The sequence below is a fragment of the Dendrobates tinctorius genome, unplaced genomic scaffold (assembly GCF_039654945.1).
Source record: "Dendrobates tinctorius isolate UK_male_01 unplaced genomic scaffold, ASM3965494v1 ptg000133l, whole genome shotgun sequence".
Lineage (NCBI taxonomy): Eukaryota > Metazoa > Chordata > Amphibia > Anura > Dendrobatidae > Dendrobates > Dendrobates tinctorius.
Genome location: NW_027361801.1, coordinates 13,667,215 through 13,690,104, shown reverse-complemented (window position 1 = coordinate 13,690,104; position 22,890 = coordinate 13,667,215). Strand labels below are relative to the sequence as shown.

The 22,890-nt window shown below is 42.6% G+C and overlaps 1 protein-coding gene across 2 annotated transcripts in view; it reads left to right on the top strand.

Moving 5' to 3' along the window:
- LOC141048096 (interleukin-13 receptor subunit alpha-1-like) overlaps positions 1-22,890 on the top strand; it is a 212,487-nt gene that overhangs the window by 177,473 nt on the left and 12,124 nt on the right. For both annotated transcript variants that reach the window (XM_073543490.1, XM_073543489.1), the window contains exon 7: positions 17,263-17,408. In XM_073543490.1, the coding sequence (XP_073399591.1) occupies positions 17,263-17,408 (146 nt within the window). The remainder of the gene's footprint in view (positions 1-17,262; positions 17,409-22,890) is intronic.

Below are 22,890 nucleotides of genomic sequence, written 5' to 3'. Positions count from 1 at the left end.
GTATCAAAGTTATGGGCCCTGGTGCGAACTTTCAAATGGGGCCCCCATGCCAAAAAAAATGCACATCACTGCTCCGTACACCTCGTACACACGTGGCTGCGCTCCGTACACCTCGTACACACGCGGCTCCGCTACGCACACCTCGTACACACGCGGCTCCGCTCCGTACACCTTGTACACACGCTGCTCCGCTCCGTACACCTTGTACACACGCAGCTCCACTCCGCTCACCTCATACACACAGCTCTGCTACATCTACCCTGTAAACCCCCCCTGACCTCACACAAACTTACCCTCATCCAGCACCATGGCAACCAGCACAGCAGAGTCCTGCATCACCGAGGCTTCTGATCATGTGACCCCTGACTCCTCCCCTCCTGTAACCTCATCACAGGTCCTGTGCGCACAGAGCAGCAAGTGCACAGCCAATGAGGGGCTGTAGCTCCCAGAGCTTGCTACTCCCCTAACTCACGATCGGGCCCCTAAGCACTGCAGGCCCGGTCGCAGCTGTGACAGCGGTGTTTACGCCCCTGGTTCAAATAGAACAAAGTTTTTGCCTGACCCCATTGAAGACCCTCCCATGGGTTTTACTTTCGGCCCCAGAGCAAATCATATCCCATCCGACTATTGGATCCACTCTAAAATACTGCAATACAGCACAAGTCCGTTTACATTTACTCCCAGAGGCTTTTCCTCTCACTCCGGTGTTGATTCATCCTAAATTTGTCCCTAGCCTCCCGGACTCCATTTTTCATCTGTGGATAGATTCGGGGATGGATAGAGTAGAAAACTGGGGAGAGGGAGCCTCCTGGCCTTCTCTGAGTGACCTTAGCACCAAAACAGATCCAATACCTCTGGGCAGTTGGAGGTGTTTGCAACTTACCCACTTTTTCAGCAGCCTTCCCCCTAAAAGTTCATTTAGATGATCCAAAACCCAATTTGAGCTTTAATGTAATAGCCGGGCCCAATCAGACACACCTTAGCTAAAACCTACTCTATGTTGATGGACCCCCGCAGCCGGTCGCCCCCTTCTTTCCTTGCGCAGTGGGAGAAAGATTTAAATATTATCTTTTACGGAAGATCAGAGAACTCAAATTTTTACCCTTGTACTCTGTGCCTCGATTAGCTCTAGGTTCCAGGAGGCTGGCTATAAGATTTTGTCCAGATGGTACAGAGTGCCCTTGAGGTTGCACACCATATTTCCTGAAGTTGACCCCTACTGCTGGAGGTGTGTAAGAACAGAGGGCACGATTTTTCATATTTTCTGGCTGTGTGACGTATTGCAATCATTTTGGATAGGGGTGTGGGAAATTATTTGTCGGGTTACAGGCTGTCCCGAAAAGTTGACTCCGGCTCTGATACTACTCCGAGATAATGAAATCCCTCTCCGGATCTATAAATCCTCTTTGTTGAAATTTTTGATCATGGCAGTGAGGGCTTGCATCCCTGAGAGATGGAAGAGTCCCGCTCCTCCAACCATAACTCAATGGATCGCAAAAGTCAATGAAATTATGTATATGGAGGACCTCACCTCATCCATATATGAATCATACCCAAAGTTTTGGGCTAATTGGCTTGGATGGATGGATTTTCAAAGCTCTAGTGAGTATAGGAAAGATGTATATCTTTGTACCGTGTTAGCCAGTGGATAGAAAAATATTCAGGATTGAGAGTCCTCAGTAGTTGATACCTTTTAATGGCTAACTGAAAAGATGGTAATACATTGCAAGCTTTCGAGACTACTCAGGTCTCTTCATCAGGCTAGACTAATACAAAATCTGAAGTCACATATTTATGCACAATACAGCCTAGAAAAAATGCAATAGATAAGACAAGTGACGTGAAGCAGAACTATCAATATGGGAGAGGGAGAAACATAAATATAAACATTGGACCAGTTCATAGATAAGGAGTCTGGATGTTTTATGGTCCTCTGATTGGGGTCTAGTTCTGTGTGCGGGGCAACACAGAACTAGACCCCAATCAGAGGACCATAAAACATCCAGACTCCTTATCTATGAACTGGTCCAATGTTTATATTTATGTTTCTCCCTCTCCCATATTGATAGTTCTGCTTCACGTCACTTGTCTTATCTATTGCATTTTTTCTAGGCTGTATTGTGCATAAATATGTGACTTCAGATTTTGTATTAGTCTAGCCTGATGAAGAGACCTGAGTAGTCTCGAAAGCTTGCAATGTATTACCATCTTTTCAGTTAGCCATTAAAAGGTATCAACTACTGAGGACTCTCAATCCTGAATATTTTTCTAGTGAGTATAGTGATCTAATGCTGGCGGCAAACCCCCCTTGAGGTTAACTGAAAACATCAGGCTGAGTGGTGGACTTGATCGGGTGGGTACTCCTTCCCTTACCCTCTCGTTTTTTCCGCCTCTCTTGGCTCCGCTACTTATTTCCCCCCACTCTCTTTTGTCACTTTAACTGCACTCCTTCTTCTTCCTCTGCTCTGTCTTTTCTTTCCTATACTGTTTGTTAAAAGTTAAAAAATGGAAGACTCTCCGAATTGGGTCATTGACCTCTACTACCAGGTCCCCGGATGTTAAGGACTCATGGACGATTGTCCTGGTCGGGAGTTAAGTTGTATTGCTTGTATTCGTCTACTTGTCTGGTTTCAATTATTATGTTAACCTGGATTTCGCTGTGAGTCTTTAAATAAAGAATTATATAAAAAAAAAAAAAAGAAACAACAATACTAATGTTTTAACTCAGGAAGAGTTCAGAAATCAATGTTTTGTGGATAACCATGATTTTTAATCACAGCTTTCATGCGTCTTGGCATGCTTTCCACCAGTCTTTCACACTGCTTTTGGGTGATCTTATGCCACTCCTGGTACAAAAATTTAAGCAGTTCTTTATTTGATGGCTTGTAATTATTCATCTTCCTCTTGATTACATTCCAGAGGTTTTCAATGGGATTCAGATCTGGAAATTGGGCTGGCCATGACAGGGATTTGATGTGGTGGTCCTTCATCCACACATTGATTGACCTAGCTGTGTGGCATGGTGCATTGTCTTGCTGGAAAAAACAGTCCTCAGAGTTGGGGAACATTGCCTGAGCAGAAGGAATCAACTGTTTTTTTCAGGATAACCTTGTATGCGGCTTGATTCATGCTTCGCAAAGATTAGCCTGCTCAATTCCAGCCTTGCTGAAGCATCCCCTGATGCTCATTAATCCTCCACCAAATTTCACAGTGGGTGCAAGACACTGTGGCTTGTACGCCTCTCCAGATCTCCGTCTAACCATTAGATGACCAGGTGTTGGGCAAAGCTGAAAATTAGACTTATCAGAGAAGATTACCTTACTCCAGTCCTCTATGGTCCAATCCTTATGGTCTTTGGCAAACTTCAGCCTGGCTCTCCTTTGCTTTTCATTGAAGAAAGGCTTTTTTCTAGCTTTACATTACTTGAGCCCTGCCTCTAGGCGCCTGTTAAAAACTGTTCTTGCCGTGCACTTCACCCCAGCTGCCATTTGCCATTCCTTTTATAGGTCACTTGATGTCTTCCTGCGGTTGCTAAGTGACATTCGAATAAGATGACGGTCATCCCGGTCAGTGGAACGTCGTTTGCCGGTCTGTAGCTTTGTCGTCCCCAATGTCTGCTGCTTGACCTTGTTGTAATGGACTGCCGTCTTAGAAATTTTAAGGATGGAGGCAACATGATGCCCACTGTATCCCTCTGCTAGTAAAGCCAGAATTGAGCCCTTCTTTTCCTCACTCAATACTTTTCAACTCCTTTGGCATGGTTAAAAGTTATTTTTTCATTCCCATTACTTTTGGGATATTACTAGCACTTGTTTTGCCATCCAGCTTGTCCTATTGCAAGAGGATTGTGAACACCACAGCAGGGTTTTTTATACTTTCCTTCGTTAAATAAGATTTAGTTCAGGTGATCACCTAATCAGAAGCACATTAAATAGAATGAGGTGTACTCTGGTTGGAATTCAACTGACACAGGAATGGAATTGCTGTTAGACATGTAGAGAAGTTGATTTTTATAAAACTGTGCAGTGGTCTCTTAATTTTTGCCAGAGCTGTATAGTATCAGATTGCTGAGATGATGCTCTGCAATGCTTCTGCACTGCAGAGCATCAGATCAACGTCTGACAGGCAGAGTAGGAGGCATGTGCTCACAAGCCATCTTCCCTGCAGAACTCTGAGGGACCCTGTGGCCATCTTGGGGCCGGGGGTCTCCATGAAGACCATCAGAACAACGCAATTGCATTGCGTTGTTATGGTGGGAGCACTCAGGAAGCACTCACACGGAGCTGACACCCGGACCCTATCATCACATATGCACGGCACTTGACGGGAAGGGGTTAATTATCAGCATTTTGTAAGTTTTTAAACTTTTATTGACAAACACATTAAGTTTATGCAAAGACTCAATATTTACCCTTATTTTTCTTTTCAAATAATTTTATTGGTTTTCAGTAATTAAACAGGGTAAGGGAAGGAAGGTAGGAAGGGAGGAAAGGGAATGGGAAGTAAAGAACCTTGTACAGGTACGGAAAAAAATTAAAACTAGAGAACCCACAAATAGGCATTAAATAGCATATAGCAAATAACAACATAAAAGGAAAAGAAAATCGCCAATCCTTATTATGGGGTAACATTCTTGGAAGGAGATACTACAACGGCCATGTTTAGGCCTCAAAATATAATACCTCTTAAAAGGTCTATTTGATATGGAATTTGTTGTTCCAAGTCTTCCATTTTTTTGTATATTTGTGGATGTGATTGTTGTTAATCGCAAATCTGAGTTCTAAATCACTATGTTGGCCTATCTTATCAAATATGTCTGAAAACTTAGGAACCTCGACTTTCTTCCACCATTGTGCTAACATGGTCTTAGTCACTAAGAGGATGTGTATGATAATGTATCTTACCGAATCATCAAACTGTTCCATGTCTAATGAAAGAAGTGCTCTTTCAGGCGTAATTGTGAAGTCCTTAGCAATGAGGTTAATGTGCTGTGTGACCTGAAACCAGAGGTTTTTGATCTTTGAACAACCCCATAATATATGGTAGAGGTTCCCTTGATGTCCACAGCCTCTCCAGCACAAGGAAGATACTTCTGTGTTAAAATGTGATAAATAGGTGGTACTATACCCCGACAAGGTTAACAGTTTAATATAACCCTCGTGAAGACCCATTGATATGTTGGAATTGTAAGTGAATTTGATGGCATCGTTCCAATTCTTGAGACGGATATCAGCACCTAAATCGGACTCCCATCTCTTCATGTATATGTTTTTGTGGCTCGTTAGGTCCTTGACGACAGATCTATACAAATTACGCAGACTCCAGAGGTTTTAATTTTTAAGGTTGCACAACAGTGAAGTTAGCATTTCATAATTTAAAGTCTTCCCTTTTATGATTTTCAAAATTCTGTCTTTCAACATGGTGTAAAAGACCAGCTCAGATGATGGTAGATTATATTTAGCCTTGATCTCACTGAATTTCAAGAACTCCACTCCACTAAAAACATCCCCCACCTTTTTGATTACAGATTTCCCCCATACCTCCGGCATTGGGAGATCATCCATCAGTGCGAATGAAGATAGAGGCAACTTTAAGATTTGCTCTGCTTTTTTGATATGTTTAGTCGGCTTAATGAGATCCCTCCAGGCTGAGATTATCGGCCGGAATATAGGATGAGATGAGTTCGCACTGTGCTTTTGCAGAAGGAAGTAAAAGAAAAGCTTTTGCGTGGGACCTCTATCACTAGCATCTCTCTCCAAGCCATACCAAGGCGGATGTGTCATGTTTTCCATAAACCAGTGCCAGCTCTGTTTAATAAGTGAGGCCTGATAATAAGCGTATATGTCGGGCAGTCCTGCGACCCCATGTTTTTTATTTTTATAAAGTAAGTCTGCAGATATTCTTGCTTTCTTACCTTTCCAAATAAATAGTCGGATGAGCTCTTGAATTTTATCAATGGAATGGCGTGGAAAGCTAACTGGCAAAGTCCTAAATATGTATAAAATTTTGGGAAGGATAAAGGCTTTGACTGCCATTATCTTCCCAAAAATGGAAGTCTCTAACTGAGCCAAAAAAGATAGATTGCCTGTAATAGTCTTTATAATGCTGTCTAAATTGGCCCTAACTGTGGATTGGATTGATCCTGCTATTCTAATCCCTAGATAGACAATCTCTTTTTCCTCCCAAATGAACTGGGTTTGAGTCTTTATTTCGTTAATTTCGGATTGTTTCATGTTTAGGGTTATAAATTTGGATTTGTGTGGGTTTATCTTAAAATAGGATGCTCTAGAGAATTTTTCTAGTTCATCTGAAAGGGCTTTAGTGGAATTTGCGGGATCAAGAAGTGTGAGGAAGAGATCATCTGCGAATAACCTAATTTTAAAATTACGTGATGGCAGTTCAAAGCCTTTAATATCATTGTTTAATCAAATTTTTTCGGCTGGGGGCTCTATGGCAAGCACAAATAGAAGGAGAGACAGGGGGCACCCCTGTCTTGTGCCATTAGTAATGTCGAACGAGTCAGAAAGGAAGTTGTTTGTATAGATCCTGGCACTAGGACCCGAGTATAGGGCGAAGACTGTTGATAGAAACTTCTCGTCAAAGCCAAATCTAGCGAGAGTTGTTTTTAAATATGGCCAGTTTAGTCTATCGAACGCCTTCTCGGCGTCCAGTGCCAGAAGAGCAGTTTCGGTTCTCGAATTGTTAGCTAAATTTATCAAGTTCAACACCCTTCTAGTCCCATCTGAGGCCTGGCGGCCCTCTGTGATCCCTATTTGATCATCCACCAACAGACGTGGAAGGATGTTTTTTAATCGGTTTGCGATGATCTTTGAGTAGATTTTAATATCGCTGTTTATGAGCGAGATTGGCCTATAGTTCTGTATCCTCTCAGGGTCTCCTCCCTTCTTTGGAATTATGACAATTGTTGCCTCTAACATCTCCTTTGGGAAAGAACCCCGAGAGGATGCCATACCAAAGACGGAAGCCAACTGTGGAGCCAGAATTTTTGAAAAGGATTTATAGTATTCCCCAGAGAAGCCATCCAGCCCTGGTGATTTTTGGGACTGCAGTTTCTTGATAACGTCAACGATTTCACTCTCTGTAAAAGGGCTATTGATAAAATTCGTCCAGCTCATCAACTCTTGGTAAATCGATACTCTGTAGAAAAGAATCCACAAAATTCGAGTTGACCACCGGTGTTTGGGGGTCATCTTTCAGGTTATAAAGATTTTTAAAGAAATCTGCAAACGAGTTGACAATGTCCCTAGGGTGAATTTTGGGATCACCTGAGGGAGATACAATCTTAATTATCCTTTTTTTGATTCTCTCTCTTTTTAATTTCCTCATCATAAACTTGGTAGGCTTGTTGAGAGATGTAAACGATTTTATACCTAGATGCTTTGATGGCTGCATCGTATTCCTGGTAGATTTCAGATCTCAGACTCTGAGTCTCAAAATCTCAGCCTGGATGGTTTTGGAAGGAACTTTCAAGTTCGTTTGTTTTTTTTCTAGATCATTAATTTGGGCCTGTAGGTTTGTAATTTTTCCCTATTTCTCTTCTTATATTTAGAGAGGATCTGCATAAGGCATCCCCTCTGGACCGCCTTATGGGCATTCCAGACCGTGAACTGATCTACTTCACCAGATACATTTTCCTTTAAGTAGTTTAACCCCTTTCTGTCATGTGACATACTATCCCGTCCATGTGCCCTGGGACTTAATGCCCAGGGACGGGATAGTACATCATAGCGATCAGCGGCGCCCACGTGGTGAGCGCCGCTGATCACGGCCGGGTGTCAGCTGATTATCACAGCTGACACCCGGCACAATGTGTCAGGGGCGGTCACGGACCGCCCTCGACACGTTAACCCCTTGCACACCACGATCAAACACGATTGCAGTGTACCGGGGGTTAAAGGAAGCATCGGCAAGGAGGGGGAGGGGGCTCCCTCCGTGCTTCCCTGAGCCCCCCACAGCAGCGCAATGTGCAGCGCTGCAGCGGGGGGCTCCATCCCTGCAGGTCCCCGAATCCAAGATGGCGACGGGGGCCTGCAGGGAGCAAAGCGCAGGCAAGGCGGAAGCCTTGTGCAGTGCCTGTGACAGATCGCTGATCTGTCACAGTGATCTGTGATGTGACAGATCAGCGATCTGTCACATGACAGCTATGTCCCCCCTGGGACAATGTAATAAGGTTAAAAAAAAAGTGTAAAAATAATTAAAAAAAAAGCTAAAAAAATAAAAATATATTCCCTAATAAATTCATTTTTTGGAAATACAAAACAATAAAAGTACACATATTTGGTATCGCCGCGTCTGTAACGACCCGCCCTATAAAACTGTCCCATTAGTTAACCCCTTTAGCGAACCCCTTAAAAAATAAAAATAAAAAACGAAGCAAAAAATAATGATTTATTATCATACTGCCAAACAAAAAGTGCACTAACGCGCGATCAAAAAGACGCATATAAATATCCATGGTACCGCTGAAAACGTCATCTTGTCCCACAAAAAACGAGTTATAGCTCGCAGAATAAAGCGATGCAAAAATACCGTAATTATTTTTTTTATATAAAATTGTTTTCATTGCATAAAAGCGCCAAAACATAAAAAAAAGACTTAAATGAGGTATCGCTGTAACCGTACTGACCCGAGGAATAAAAGCGCTTTATCAGTTTTACCGCAGGCGGAACGGTGTAAACGCACCCCCCAAAAGAAATTCATGAAACGCTGGTTTTGTTCATTCTGCGTCCCAAAAATCAGAATAAAAAGCGATCAAAAGATGTCACGTGCCCGAAAATGATACCAATAAAAATGTCAACTTGTCCCACAAAAAATAAGACCTCACATGACTCTGTTGGTCAAAATATGGAAAAATTATAAATAAAATTAAAAGAAAATGTATTTATTTCCATTTTACCATTAGGGTTAGGGCTGAGATTAGGGTTAGGGGTGTGTTGGGGTTAGGGTTGGAATTATAATTGGGGGGTTTCCACTGTTTGGGCACATCAGGTGCTCTCCAAATGCAACATGGCGTCTGATCTCAATTCCAGCCAATTCTGCGTTGAAAAAAAGTCAAATGGTGCTCCTTCCCTTCCAAGCTCTGCCATGCGTCCAAACAGTGTTTTACCCCCACATATAGACTATCAGCCTACTCAGGACAAATTGCAAAACAACTTTTGGGGTCCAATTTCTCCTGTTACCCTTAAGAAAATAAAAAATTGGGGGCAAAAATATCATTTTTGTGGAAAAAAAATATGATTTTTTTATTTTCACGCCCGGGCTTATAAACTTCTGTGAAGCACTGGGGGGTTGAAAGTGCTCACCACACATCTAGATAAATTCCTTGGGGGGTCTAGTTTCCAAAATAGTGTCATTTGTTGGGGGTTTTCACTGTTTTGGTACATCAGGGGCTTTCCAAACGCGGCATGGTGTCTGATCTCAATTCCAGCCAAAAACGTCAAATGACGCTGCTTCCCTTCCGAGCTCTGCCATGCGCCCAAATAGTGGTTTACCCCCACATATGGGGTATCAGCGTACTCAGGACAAGTTGCACAATAACTTTTAGGGTCCTGTTACCCTTGGAAAAATAAGAATTGAGGGTGAAAAGATCATTTTTGTGGAAAAAATGATTTTATAATTGTACGTCTGTACGTTATAAACTTCTGTGAAGCCCTTGGGGGTTCAAAGTTCTCACCACATATCTAGACAAATTCCTTGGAGGTCTAGTTTCCAAAATGGGGTCAATTGTGGGAGGTTTCCACTGTCTAGGTATATCAGGGGCTCTCCAAACGTGACATGGCGTCCGATCTGAATTCCAGCCAATTTTGCATTGAAAAAGTCAAACGGCGCTCCTTCCCTTCCGAGCTCTGCCATGCGCCGAAACAGTGGTTCCCCCCCACATATCAGGTATCGGCGTACTCAGGACAAACTGCACAATAACTTTTGCAGTCCAATTTCTCCTGTTACCCTTGGTAAAATAAAAAAAATTGAACCTGAATTATTTTTTTTGTGAAAAAAAGTTAAATGTTCATTTTTTTAAATATTCAAAAAATTCCTGTGAAGCACCTGAAGGGTTAATAAACTTCTTGAATGTGGTTTTGAGCACCTTAAGGGGTGCAGTTTTTAGAATGGTGTCACTTTGGGGTATTTTCTATCATATAGACCCCTCAAAGTGGCTTCAAATGTGATGTGGTCCGTAAAAATAAAATAGTGTTGCAAAAATGAGAAATCGCTGGTCAACTTTTAACCCTTATAACTTCCTAACAAAAAAAATTTTGGTTCCAAAATTGTGCTGATGTAAAGTAAACATGTGGGAAATGTTACTTATTAAATTTTTGGGTGCCGTATCTGTGATTTAAGGGCATAAAAATTCAAAGTTGGAAAATTGCGAAATTTTCACCAAATTTCCGTTTTTTCACAAATAAACGCAAGTTATATGAATTAAATTTTACCACTAGCATGAAGTACAATATGTCACGAGAAAACAATGTCAGAATCACCGGGATCCATGGAAGCATTTCAGGGTTATTACCTCATAAAGGGACAGTGGTCAGAATTGTAAACATTGGCCCGGTCATGAACATGCAAACCACCTTTGGGGGTTAAAAGAACGTTTTCTATCTCTTGCTTGTACTCTGGTGTATATATAACAAGGCTAGGTTAAGTCTCCAGTGGAATGGCTTGTCAGAGGGAGGACCCACGAGGAACTCAGCGAGAACCGGGCTATGATCCGAGATGGTCTTTTGCATGAACCGTATATCTGTAATTTTGGATAAAGTAAATATATTAGTAAGTAGTAGATCGATTCTAGATGCTGTCTTATGTACATCTGAAAAGTGAGAATACTCAGGAGACTATGTGTTCAAGCAACGAAAAGCATCATAAAGCTCATTTTGAATTAACCAGTTAAAGCTGGAACCTTGTGGCGAACCAATGAGGATGAATCCATGCTACTATCCGGGACAATATTAACCCCTTAGCGACAGAGCCAGTTTGCAGCTTAATGACCAGGCCAATTTTTACAATTCTGACCACTGTCCCTTTATGAGGTTATAACTCTGGAACGCTTTAATGGATCCCGCTGATTCTAAGACTGTTTTTTTTCGTGACATATTGTACTTCATATTAGTGGTAAAATTTCTTCGATAAGTCTTGTGTTTATTTATGAAAAAAATGGAAATATGGTGAAAATTTTGAAAATTTTGCAATTTTAAAACTTTAAATTTTTATGCCCTCAAATCAGAGAGATGTGTCACACAAAATTCTTAATAAATAACATTTCCCACATGTCTACTTTACATCAGCACAATTTTGGAAGCAAAATTTTTTTTTGTTAGGAAGTTATAAGGGTTAAAAGTTGACCAGCGATTTCTCATTTTTACAACAAAATTTACAAAACCATTTTTTTTAGGGACCACATCATATTTAAAGTCATTTTGAGGGGTGTACATGACAGAAAATACCCAAAAGTGGCACCATTCTAAACACTAGACCCCTCAAGGTGCTCAAAACCACATTCAAGAAGTTTATTAACCCTTTAAGTGCTTCACAGGAACTAAAGCAATGTGGAACGAAAAAAATTAATATTTAACTTTTTTTTGCAAAAAATTTACTTCAGAACCAATTTTTTTTATTTTCACAAGTGTTAAAAGAGAAAATCAACCACAAAATTTGTTGTACAATTTCTCCTGAATACGCCGATACCCTATATGTGGGGGTAAACCACTATTTCAGCACACGGCAGAGCTCGCAAGGGATGGAGCGCCGTTTGACTTTTTCAATGCAGAATTGGCTGGAATTGAGATCGGATGCCATGTTGCGTTCGGAGAGCCCTTAATGTGCCTAAACAGTGAAAACCTCCAACAAGTGACCCCATTTTGGAAACTAGACCCATTAAGGAACTTATCTAGATGTGTGGTGAGCACTTTGAACCCCCAAGGGCTTCACAGAAGTTTATAACGTAGAGCCGTGAAAATAAGAAATCTATTTTTTTCCACAAAGATGATCTTTTCGCCCCCAAATTTTTATTTTTTACAAGGGTAACAGGAGAAATCATACCCGCACAGTTGTTATGCGATTTGTCCTGAGTACGCCGATACCCCATATGTGGGGGGGAACCACTGTTTGGGCGCATGGGAGAGCTCGGAAGGGAAGGAGTGCGATTTTGGAATGCAGACTTTGATGGAATGGTCTGCGGGCATCATGTTGCGCTTGCAGAGCCCCTGATGGGCCTAAACAGTGGAAACCCCCCACAAGTGACCCCATTTTGGAAATTAGACCCCCTAAGGAACTTATCTAGATGTGTGGTGAGCACTTTGAACCCCCAAGCGCTTCACAAAAGTTTATAAACGCAGAGCCGTGAAAATAAAAAGTCTTTTTTTATTTCCACAAAAGTGATTTTTTTTTTAGACCCCAATTTTTAGACCCCCAAAGTTGGCAAATAGTGGAAACCCCTCAATTCTTGCTCCAACCCTAACCCCAACACACCCCTAACCCTAATCCCAACCCTAATCCCTAATCCTAGTTTGCCCTAACCCTAGTCGTGACCCGAGCCCTAACCCTAGCCCAACCCTAACCCTAGCCCAACCCTAACCCTAGCCCAACCCTAATGGAAAACTGAAAAAAAAAAATATTTTCTTTATTTCATTATATTGGCCTGTATAAGGGAGTGATAAACGGGGGGGTTATGTACTATTTTTTTTATTTTGATCACTATGATCGTTTATCATAGTGATCAAAATAATGAATGGAATCTGCCAGCCGGAGCCGGCAGATTCCCGGCGGGCGCACTGCGCATGCGCCCGCCATTTTCAAGATGGCGGCGCCCATCGGAGGATGCCGGCGGGACGTGGGACCACCGGGAGGGGACAGAGGGCCACGGAGAGGTACCGGGGGGGGGATCGGGGACCCTATTTCTCTCTCCTCTGATGTGCGATCACATCAGAGGAGAGAGAGAAATTAAATGTAAAATCGCGGCTTTTTTTTTTTTGCGGTCGCCGTTATAGGGTTAATAACGGCGATCGCAAAAGCGGGGGTCAATAAAACCGACCGATTCATGTTCTCTGGGGTCTCGGCTACCCCTGGCAGCCGAGACCCCGGAGAAAATCCGACACTGGGGGGCGCTATTCACTTAAATCACAACGCCGTGAATTAACGGCGCTGTGGTTTTAGTACCCTTAATTACCACAGTTAAAAGGCGTATCGGCGGTCGTTAAGGGGTTAAAATCGCCTAGTAAGATCAGATCACCTGTTTTGACTTTGTCTACTTTTTGATTAGCTTGTTCAAGAAACGAATGTGTCCCTTCTTTGGTGCGTATACCTTCACTATTGTGCATGGCCTTTCATGGAGTAAGCATATGAGTATATGAAACCTGCCCAATGAGTCTGGTATCCCTTTGATGAGCTGAAAAGGAACGGTGCCACCTACCAGTGTAATGACCCCAGCCATTTTCTTTGTAGACAGTGACTTGTACATGTGTGGAAAGTTCTTGTGCTGGAAGATCGGGTGTTGATTGGAGGCCAGTTTAACCTCCTGGAGGCATACCAATTCGGCACGGGTTCGGTTGATCTCCATCCATACCGCATACCTCTTATTCGGACTGTTCAGCCCCCTAACATTGTATGACAAGATTTTCATTGTTAGAGTGCAATATCAAAACAGAAAAATGGAAACAAGAAAAACAGTGAAATACAGAAAAAAAAAAAAAAAATTAGGAACTTGAGCGTTCTCCTGGAGGACTCCAAACCGGTTGGTGTCTCACCTTAGTGTGGGGGAAAAAGTGAGAAAAAATTAAGTGGCAAGTTCCCACAGTGACATCAATAAACCGTAAATACGGGTCATAAGATATTCATATTCTTGAAAAGGAAATTAATAGTATACACCATGTAAATTCGAACATAAGATAAAAATCAGTCCTAATCCCTATCCCTAAATGCTGGGTCATCCATCAGAAATTTAAGGAACTTCTGACCCTCGTGTGGAGTGTAGATGGGGTAGTTTTTGTCATTATACCAGACTAATAGCTTGGTAGGGAAACCCTATCTATATGACACTCTGAGCTCTCTAAGTTTAGAGGTCAAATCTCTGAAGGACCTTCTTGCGTCCATTGTCTCTTTGGAGAAGTCTTGGAAAATCTTTATATGGCTCTGGAGGTGAACCTCGCTCTCTGAGATTTTAGAACCTTCTCCTTTGTTTCAAAAAAATGGACTGAGGGTAGTGTCCCTAGGCTTTTCCTGTGGGACCCCTTTTGGACGTGGGAGGCGGTGTATACGATTAATATTTACTTCTAATTCTGTCAATTTTGGCGATAATTTTTTGAATACATTTTTAGTGTAATCTGAAAGATCTGCCTGGGAGACCGACTCAGGAATACCTCGTATTTTTAAGTTATTTCTCGTGCTTCGGTCCTCCAGATCCGTTAATTTGTTTTTAAGGGAAATAACCTCAGTTTTGAGGAGAGAATTTTCCTTTGAGAGGTAGACTGTCCCTCTCCGCCTGTACCATCTTTACCTCATATTTCTCAACCTTTTGGCCAAGATTTCTGCAAGTTTCCTGTAGGGCCTTAGCCTGAGTCTCAAAGCCTATTTTTAGGGCATCACTGAAGGACTGGAAGAGATCCACCATGAATCCTTCGGTGGCTTGTTTATTGGACCCCTTGTATTCCCCCAGGTTGATGGATGGAGGAGGAACTTCAAACGAAGGAAATGGACCTCCAGTGTCCCTTCTAGGCCTCTGCCTTTTAGGGCTTGTTTGGGGTATAGTCAGCTGAGTCACTGTCGGAGTTCTCAGAAGACTCTCGGTGTTTTCCTGATCGTCTGAGCCCTTTTGTTTGATTTGGAAGTGTCCATTTCCTCCGTGAGGAGCTGATTTGAAGGAGGAGTTTTAATTTTCCCCCCCAAATTTTTCATTTTTTGAAGTGTTTCAGGTTGTGTTTAGGCAGTGTTTTGGTCAATGGGTTATTGATACCCTATCCCCCTTTGCAGCTTTGACAGGTGCAGGGCTATGGGATTGTTTTATATAAGGCATTTTGGGCTCACCTCTTTTCAAAGGTGACCTAGATTTTGTGGGGCGTAACACATTAGGGATATCCTCATAGGATTTTGAATATGCCCCCAAATTGTGCCTCGTCACCCTGTGTGAGCTATTATTAATTCTGTCCCTGCCTGACTGCATCTTAAATTTGCCACGCAGCCTTCCCTGGCCTCAGATCTATGACCCTTTTAGCTTGATCAAGCAGACAAGTTAAGTAAAATGGTCTAAAAACAAGTTTCAGAAAAGGAGTCAACTGAGAAACCCTCAGTAAGAGCGCCAAAAGTCACACAATTCCTCAATAATAATAATGCAAGCAGTCCACTGTAGATCTGATCCTTGCTTGAAGAGTGGATAATCCTCTATTATGGTGCACTGCACAGATGAGTATTGGGCACCGGGGCCACCAGCCATAAACTGCGGTCACTATTGTGTTATAAGTCTGCGCTGCTGGTAAGTGCAGAATAGTCAGTATTCCTTTATTGTGTGGGGAGAGTGAGGGCCCTCCCCGCAATCTATATCCTTCTCCTCGGTACTCTTGGGGATGACTACCTGCTGCGCCGCACAGTTCTGGGGTATAGCTGAGCCTGTAGTACCGGGGGCCACTTGCTGTGTGCTGCGGGGCCTGTGATGTCAGGTTTCTGCAACGCTGACAGGCTGGACACAGCCGGAACTACTTCCCATTGAGTCCTATTGCAGCTGTGATCAGTGTGCAGCGTCCGGTTCTACTGACCGGATTTCAGTTGTGCCTCACCTCAGCAGTTTTTAGTGGCTCCCCCGATGCTAGTTGCCTCTGATCCGGTCCTTTATGAGGCTGTATAGCGCTGTTCTTGGCCGATTCCGGGGTCTGGTCCTAGAAGTCCGGTGGTATCCCTCCGCCCTTCAGTTCCTTGGCAAAGAAAGAGTCCCCGCCAGTGTCTTTGCTTTCCTCTTCAGCGTGCCACGCTAGAATATGTCAAGGGAAGCTCCTCTGTCCCCGCTATCCTCACCCTGATGTTACATCAGGCAGAATTCAGTGGCAATCAGGTGTATTCAAAAGGGATGAACATGCAGGAGTCTGTATCCCTCCGCCACAGCCACACTGTTATCCTCCACACACCACAGACAGAAAGCCGTGCAGACAGTTGGAATTATGTTGTACCTTACTGGGGGGTCCAAATAAAGTCCCCGGTACCAATAATGATCCTCCAGATCAATCCTGGCTTCAGTAAAGCCTGCGCTGGCACTCCGGTCTCTTCACAGGAGGGCAGATGATGTGGGGTGATGTCCCTCAGCTTCTGCTGCACCGCAGCCATCCAGACTTGTAAAAGCTTATTTCTTGAGTCCTCTTTGGACCAGAGTCCTGCTTTTTGTCTCAAAATGGGCACCCAAGCTTCATAAATAAAAAAGGGTCCAGCAAGGTTATTTTGGTTAACCCTATGCACGCTTATTTTGTAGCTTTAGAATGTGACTGTGGGAGCTTAGAGCTCTTGCTGCCTACATGCTCAGAGCCCAGGCCACGCCCCCTCAATATTTACCCTTGTTTTTCAATACGTCATCAATTCTCCCTGGCAGCTGTGTCAAATCCTGACTGATGACCCATTCTAGTCTCATCAGTGCTTGAAGTTTATCACAATGTCTGTGTTTTTGGTTTATCCACTTATTTTTTAAGAATTGATCATAGGTTCCAAATGGTAGTTGAGATTCAGTGAGTTTTTCTGGGCATGAACCTAAAATGTCAATGTTTTGGTAACTGGGTCCCTTAGATATCATTTTTGCCTTGTGATGTGGTCTCCATCATGCCAGAAAAGCATTGCTCATTACCAAATTACTCCTGGATTGTTGGGAGAAGGTTTTTCTTGGAGAAAGTTTAGATCCCATTCTTTATTTATTGCAGTGTTGTTAGGCAAAAAGTGAGCCCACTTCCTCAGATGAAAGGAAAACCCACACATGAATGGTCTCAGGATGCTTACTGTTGGCATGATGCAGGACTCATGGCAGTGGTCACCTTTTCTTCTCTGGACAATCATTCTTACAGATGTCACAAAGGGGCATGTACCAGGAAACTCTCCCAGATCTCATTCTCATTATTCGAGTGACCTATTGTATATGTGAAGGTGTTTAATAGAAAACTCGTATACCAATAATGAATGGATGAGGTGTGCAGCTATTAGCCCATCACAATTGTGTCTGGAATGTTCGGTTTGTGCAGTCTGCTCAGAATGGTCATACTAATGTGCCTTTTTTCATGACAGTAAAGTTCAGAAGTCCCAATATAACCTTTGTATCTGAAGCAAGAAACAATCAAGTGTGTATAAATTGGACAGAGTCATATTTACGAATTTTCCTGATATCGGAAGTTCTTTTGTTCTCCTCTGGTGCATGGGGTGAGCCATTAAAGGTAACATTATTGTCATGAAAACTATGTGGAATTTAGGTAATTAGACCCAGCATATGGTTTGATATTGAATGTACTATTCCCCCTCCATTTGCACCCTGATTTCTACTGACCTACTGATAAGCAATATGGAGGCATCGGTGAGCGCTTACAATGTCGGGCCGTATTCACATAATCATGTTTCATGACTTCTATCCTAGGTTTACATTACATGGAATCCGTCAGCAGGTTTTGCTGTGTAATCCGAGGATAGCATGATGTAGGGACAGAGACCCTGATTCCAGTGATGTATCACTTAGAATTACAGTTTTTTCTATTGCAGATCTAGCAAAGCTCAAATTGCTGAGCTGTGTATAACGCCACCCACACCACTGATTGGAAGCTTTCTCTGTACTCTGTATATTGATAGAAAGCTGCTAATCGGTGCTATGGGCATGGTTGGACTATGAGGCAAGTGGGCATCTAGTCCTGTAGTGATAATCTTCTTCCAATAAAACACTAGTTGTATCTTCAAGTAAATCATGCTGCTCTGTCAAATGACAGATTCTCTTTAAGAGGACTGCCAAGATATACCTCACATGGAAGGATGCCCTGGATAGGTATACATTGGAAAGGTAAGAGGTGTACACTAGTGTTTTAACATACTTTTTTTTTCAAGGGAATCTGTCACTTCGGAAAACATTTACCTGCAACTATAGGGTTAAAATAGCTATGTAATGATACAGCTCTGGTCACCTGGTCTAACCTCCTGCATTAGTCAGTGTGGGGGACTGGCAGTGCAGCTGAGACTAGCTGTGTTGAATTACAAACCCTTCTATCAGCTATCTTCCTCTCACAGTGAGGTCACCTTTGCTGTAATACCCCTTCCGCCACACTGCATTTCCGGAGATTTGTCAGTTCTGGTAATCACACTTATGTCTGCTGTATTCAACATGTACTCGCTTTAAAGTAAGATCAGAGCAGGGGCTCATTACATCTCACATAGGAGTAGTCCAGAACAGGCTGGTAACTCTCGTGTGAGATGTAATGACAGCCCTGGTCTCACTGCAGAGCCAATAAAAATTGTCTCAGTACAGCAGATATAATACACTGCTCAAACAAAATAAAAGGGAACACTAAAATACCACATCCTAGATATCACTGAATGAAATATTCCAGTTGCAAATCTTTATTCATTACATAGTGGAATGCGTTGAGAATAATAAAACATATAAATGATCAATGTAAATCAAAATTAATATCCCATGAAGGTCTGGCTTTAGAATGATACTCAAAATCAAAGTGGAAAATCGAATTACACTATGATCCGACTTCAGGACATGATGCTCAGTAGTGTGTGTGAACTCAAATTGCCTATATCAGTGTTCCCCAACTTCAGTCCTCAATGCCCACCAAGAGGTCATGTTTTCCAGATTTCCTTTGTATTGCACAGGTGATACAATTATCACCTTGGCAATACTAAGGAAATCCTGAAAACATGACCTGTTGGTGGGCCTTGTGGACTGGAGATGGGGAACAATGGCTTGTATGACCTCCCTACAATGCCTGGATATGCTCCTGACAAGGCAGTGGATTTTCTCCTGAAGGATCTCCTTGCAGAAATGGATTAAAGCCTCAGTCAACTCCTGGACAGTCTGTGGTTCAACGTGGCATTGGTGGATGGAACGAGATGTTCCAGAAGTGCTTGATTGTATTCAGGTCTGGGGAACGGCAGGCCAGCCCATAACATCAATGCCTTCATCATGCAGGAACTGCTGACACATTTTAGCCATATGAGGCCTAGCATTGTCATGTATCAGAAGTAACCCAGGTCCCACTGCAACTGCATATGGTTTCACAATGGGTCTTAGGATCTCATTCCAGTACCTAATGGGAGTCAACGCCGCAAACACTCCTTCTGAACAGTGGTAAAATCAATACCCCCAGTCACACAGCAGTGATCCCATGCTGGCGTCAGCTGATGTGACTACTGCTCCCATCAGCCTTCGTCTGCTGCCGCTAATAACATTGAGTGCAGGAGCAGCTGATGAGAGCATTCATCAGCCAATGCCTGTGCTCCAAATATATAAATAATAATAAAAATAGAAAAAAAACGCTATGGGTCCCGCTGTATTTTTGATAGCCAGCCAGGCAAAACTGACAGCTGGGGACTACAACCCTTAGCTGTTAGCATTAGCAAAGTTGATTATCAAGAATAGAGGGGTCCCAGCGCTATTTTTTTTTTTAGTTATTTAAATAATTTTAAAAAATACGTTTTTGACAGCCAGCCTTGCTAAAGCAGACAGCTGGGGTCTAGTATCCTCGGGCTGGTAAGGGGCCAAGGTTATTGGCCCCCCCAGCCTAAAAAGAGAAGCTTGCAGCCGTCCAGAAAAGGTATATCTATTTAGATGCGCTTTGCCCGGCTCTTCACACTTTCCTTGTAGCGGTGGCACGTGGGGTTCATATTTGTAGACTTTGTCATCTTTGTATTTATTCTAAATGAAACCGTACTCACATCAGCGCCAATTCCATTGAAGCCATTGTCTCGTGTAATGAAACAAAAATAAAAAAACATATCCCTCACCTGTCCATCGTTCTGTCCCACGCCGTAATCCATGTCTGGGGATAAACCATTTTCAACCTGGACAATACCAAGATGCAATCCAGGCGGAGAACCACTGGGAGAATGAGCTGCTGCGAGCGCAGCATCAGTGACTAGCACTGACGTCATCAAGGTTACCACCGGTCACTGAGTCTGCATTCCCAGCCGGGCTCTCGAACTGTAATGACCTCAGTGAGATCCCCGCTAGCACAGTGAGAAAGTCTCACAGTTCTGCATTGAGCTCAGAGTTCACCACAGTTCACTGTAAGAAATTTTTCCCGGTGAACTGCGATGAACACACCGCTGCACCATGAGGCTTTTTCTCAAACTGCTAGCAGGGATTTCACTGAGGTCCCCGCAGTTCAGGGGCCAGGCTGGGAACGCAGCCTCAGTGACCGGTGGTAACCCTAACCCTCAGTGACCTGCGGTAACCTTGATGACGTCACCGCTAGTCACTGATGCTGCACTTGCAGCAGCTCATTCCTCAGTGGTTCTCAGACTGGACGGACGCATCTAAGCACCGTTCAGATTGAAACATTTGATCTCCCAGACAAGGATTACGGTGTGATACAGAACAACGGACAGGTGAGGGATATGGTCGTTTTTTATTTTTGTTTTATAACAGGAGATGAGGGCTTCAATAGAATGAGTGATGGCATGAGTAAGGTTTAATTTAGAATCATTAAGAGAGTCTGTGGCATTCTTTCAATTACAGGACTTTATTCTGGCGATGTGTTTATTATTTAAGTCAAGATGTTTAAATCACTAGGTGCCAAATTAAAAAAAAAAAAAATTCCCCTCTGCAGCCACTATTACTTCCTGTGTCCAGTTCAACATGAAAATATGAAAGATCAATACCTTACTTTTCATATTTTCCAGCATTATGCTGTATTAAAGGGGTTAAAACTTATCTAAGATTTATTTTTCTAATAACAGTGATTGGCACAAAAAATAAACCTGATAAATTGCATCTTATTTTGGCACCACATGATCTTGTGGTCATCACCTGTCTCTATTTACCTCGCTATAGCAATAAACTGGCAAATGGCATACAGTTGTGGCCAAAAGTATTGACACCCCTGCAATTCTGTCAGATAATACTCAGTTTCTTCCTGAAAATGATTGCAAACACAAATTCTTTGGTATTATTATCTTCAATTAATTTGTCTTAAATGAAGAAACACAAAAGAGAATGAAGCAAAACATTGATCATTTCACCCAAAACTCCAAAAATGGGCCAGACAAAAATTTTGGCACCCTCAGCCTAATACTTGGTTGCACAACCTTTGCCAAAATAACTGCGACCAACCACTTCCGGTAACCATCAATGAGTTTCTTACAATGCTCTGCTGGAATTTTAGACCATTCTTCTTTGGCAAACTGCTCCAGGTCCCTGATATTTGAAGGGTGCCTTCTCCAAACTGCCATTTTTAGATCTCTCCACAGGTGTTCTATGGGATTCAGGTCTGGACTCAGTGCTGGCCACCTTAGAAGTCTCCAGTGCTTTCTCTCAAACCATTTTCTAGTGCTTTTTGAAGTGTGTTTTGGGTCATTGTCCTGCCCATGACCTCTGAGGGAGACCCAGCTTTCTCACACTGGGCCCTACATTATGCTGCAAAATTTGTTGGTAGTCTTCTGACTTCATAATGCCATGCACACGGTCAAGCAGTCCAGTGCCAGAGGCAGCAAAGCAACCCCAAGACATCAGGGAACCTCCGCCATGTTTGACTGTAGGGACCGTGTTCTTTTCTTTGAATGCCTCTTTTTTTTCTCCTGTAAACTCTATGTTGATGCCTTTGCCCAAAAAGCTCTACTTTTGTCTCATCTGACCAGAGAACATTCTTCCAAAACGTTTTAGGCTTTTTCAGGTAAGATTTGGCAAACTCCAGCCTGGCTTTTTTATGTCTCGGGGTAAGAAGTGGGTTCTTCCTGGGTCTCCTACCATACAGTCCTTTTTCATTCAGACGCCGACAAATAGTACAGGTTGACACTGTTGTACCCTCGGACTGCAGGGCAGCTTGAACTTGTTTGGATGTTAGTCGAGGTTCTTTATCCAAAATCCGCATAATCTTGCGTTGAAATCTCTTGTCAATTTTTCTTTTCCGTCCACATCTAGGGAGGTTAGCCACAGTGCCATGGGCTTTAAACTTCTTGATGACACTGCACACGGTAGACACAGGAACATTCAGGTCTTTGGAGATGGACTTGTAGCCTTGAGATTGCTCATGCTTCCTCACGATTTGGTTTCTCAAGTCCTCAGACAGTTCTTTGGTCTTCTTTCTTTTCTCCATGCTCAATGTGGTACACACAAGGACACAGGACAGAGGTTGAGTCAACTTTAATCCATGTCAACTGGCTGCAAGTGTGATTTAGTTATTGCCAACACCTGTTAGGTGCCACAGGTAAGTTACAGGTGCTGTTAATTACACAAATTAGAGAAGCATCACATGATTTTTCGAACAGAGTCAATACTTTTGTCCACCCTCTTTTTTATGTTTGGTGTGGAATTATATCCAATTTGGCTTTAGGACAATTCTTTTTGTGCTTTTTCATTTAAGACAAATTAAATGAAGATAATAATACCAAAGAATTTGTGTTTGCAATCATTTTCAGGAAGAAACTGAGTATTATCTGACAGAATTGCAGGGGTGTCAATACTTTTGGCCACAGCTGTACATTCATATGACCAGGGCTAGTTATTGGTTTCAGCTATGATGCTTGAATGTAGGACACTTGACCCCTGGTATGTAATCACTGCAGCAAAGTATACAAGACTAAAGCTGTGGGAGATTTATTTAGTGAGTATTATAGTAGTTGATATTTTGTTTTATTGTTTTTTGAGGGTTATTTTATAGTTTTCCACATCATTAAAAATGTTTTGCTTTGTTTTTTTTTATCATTTAT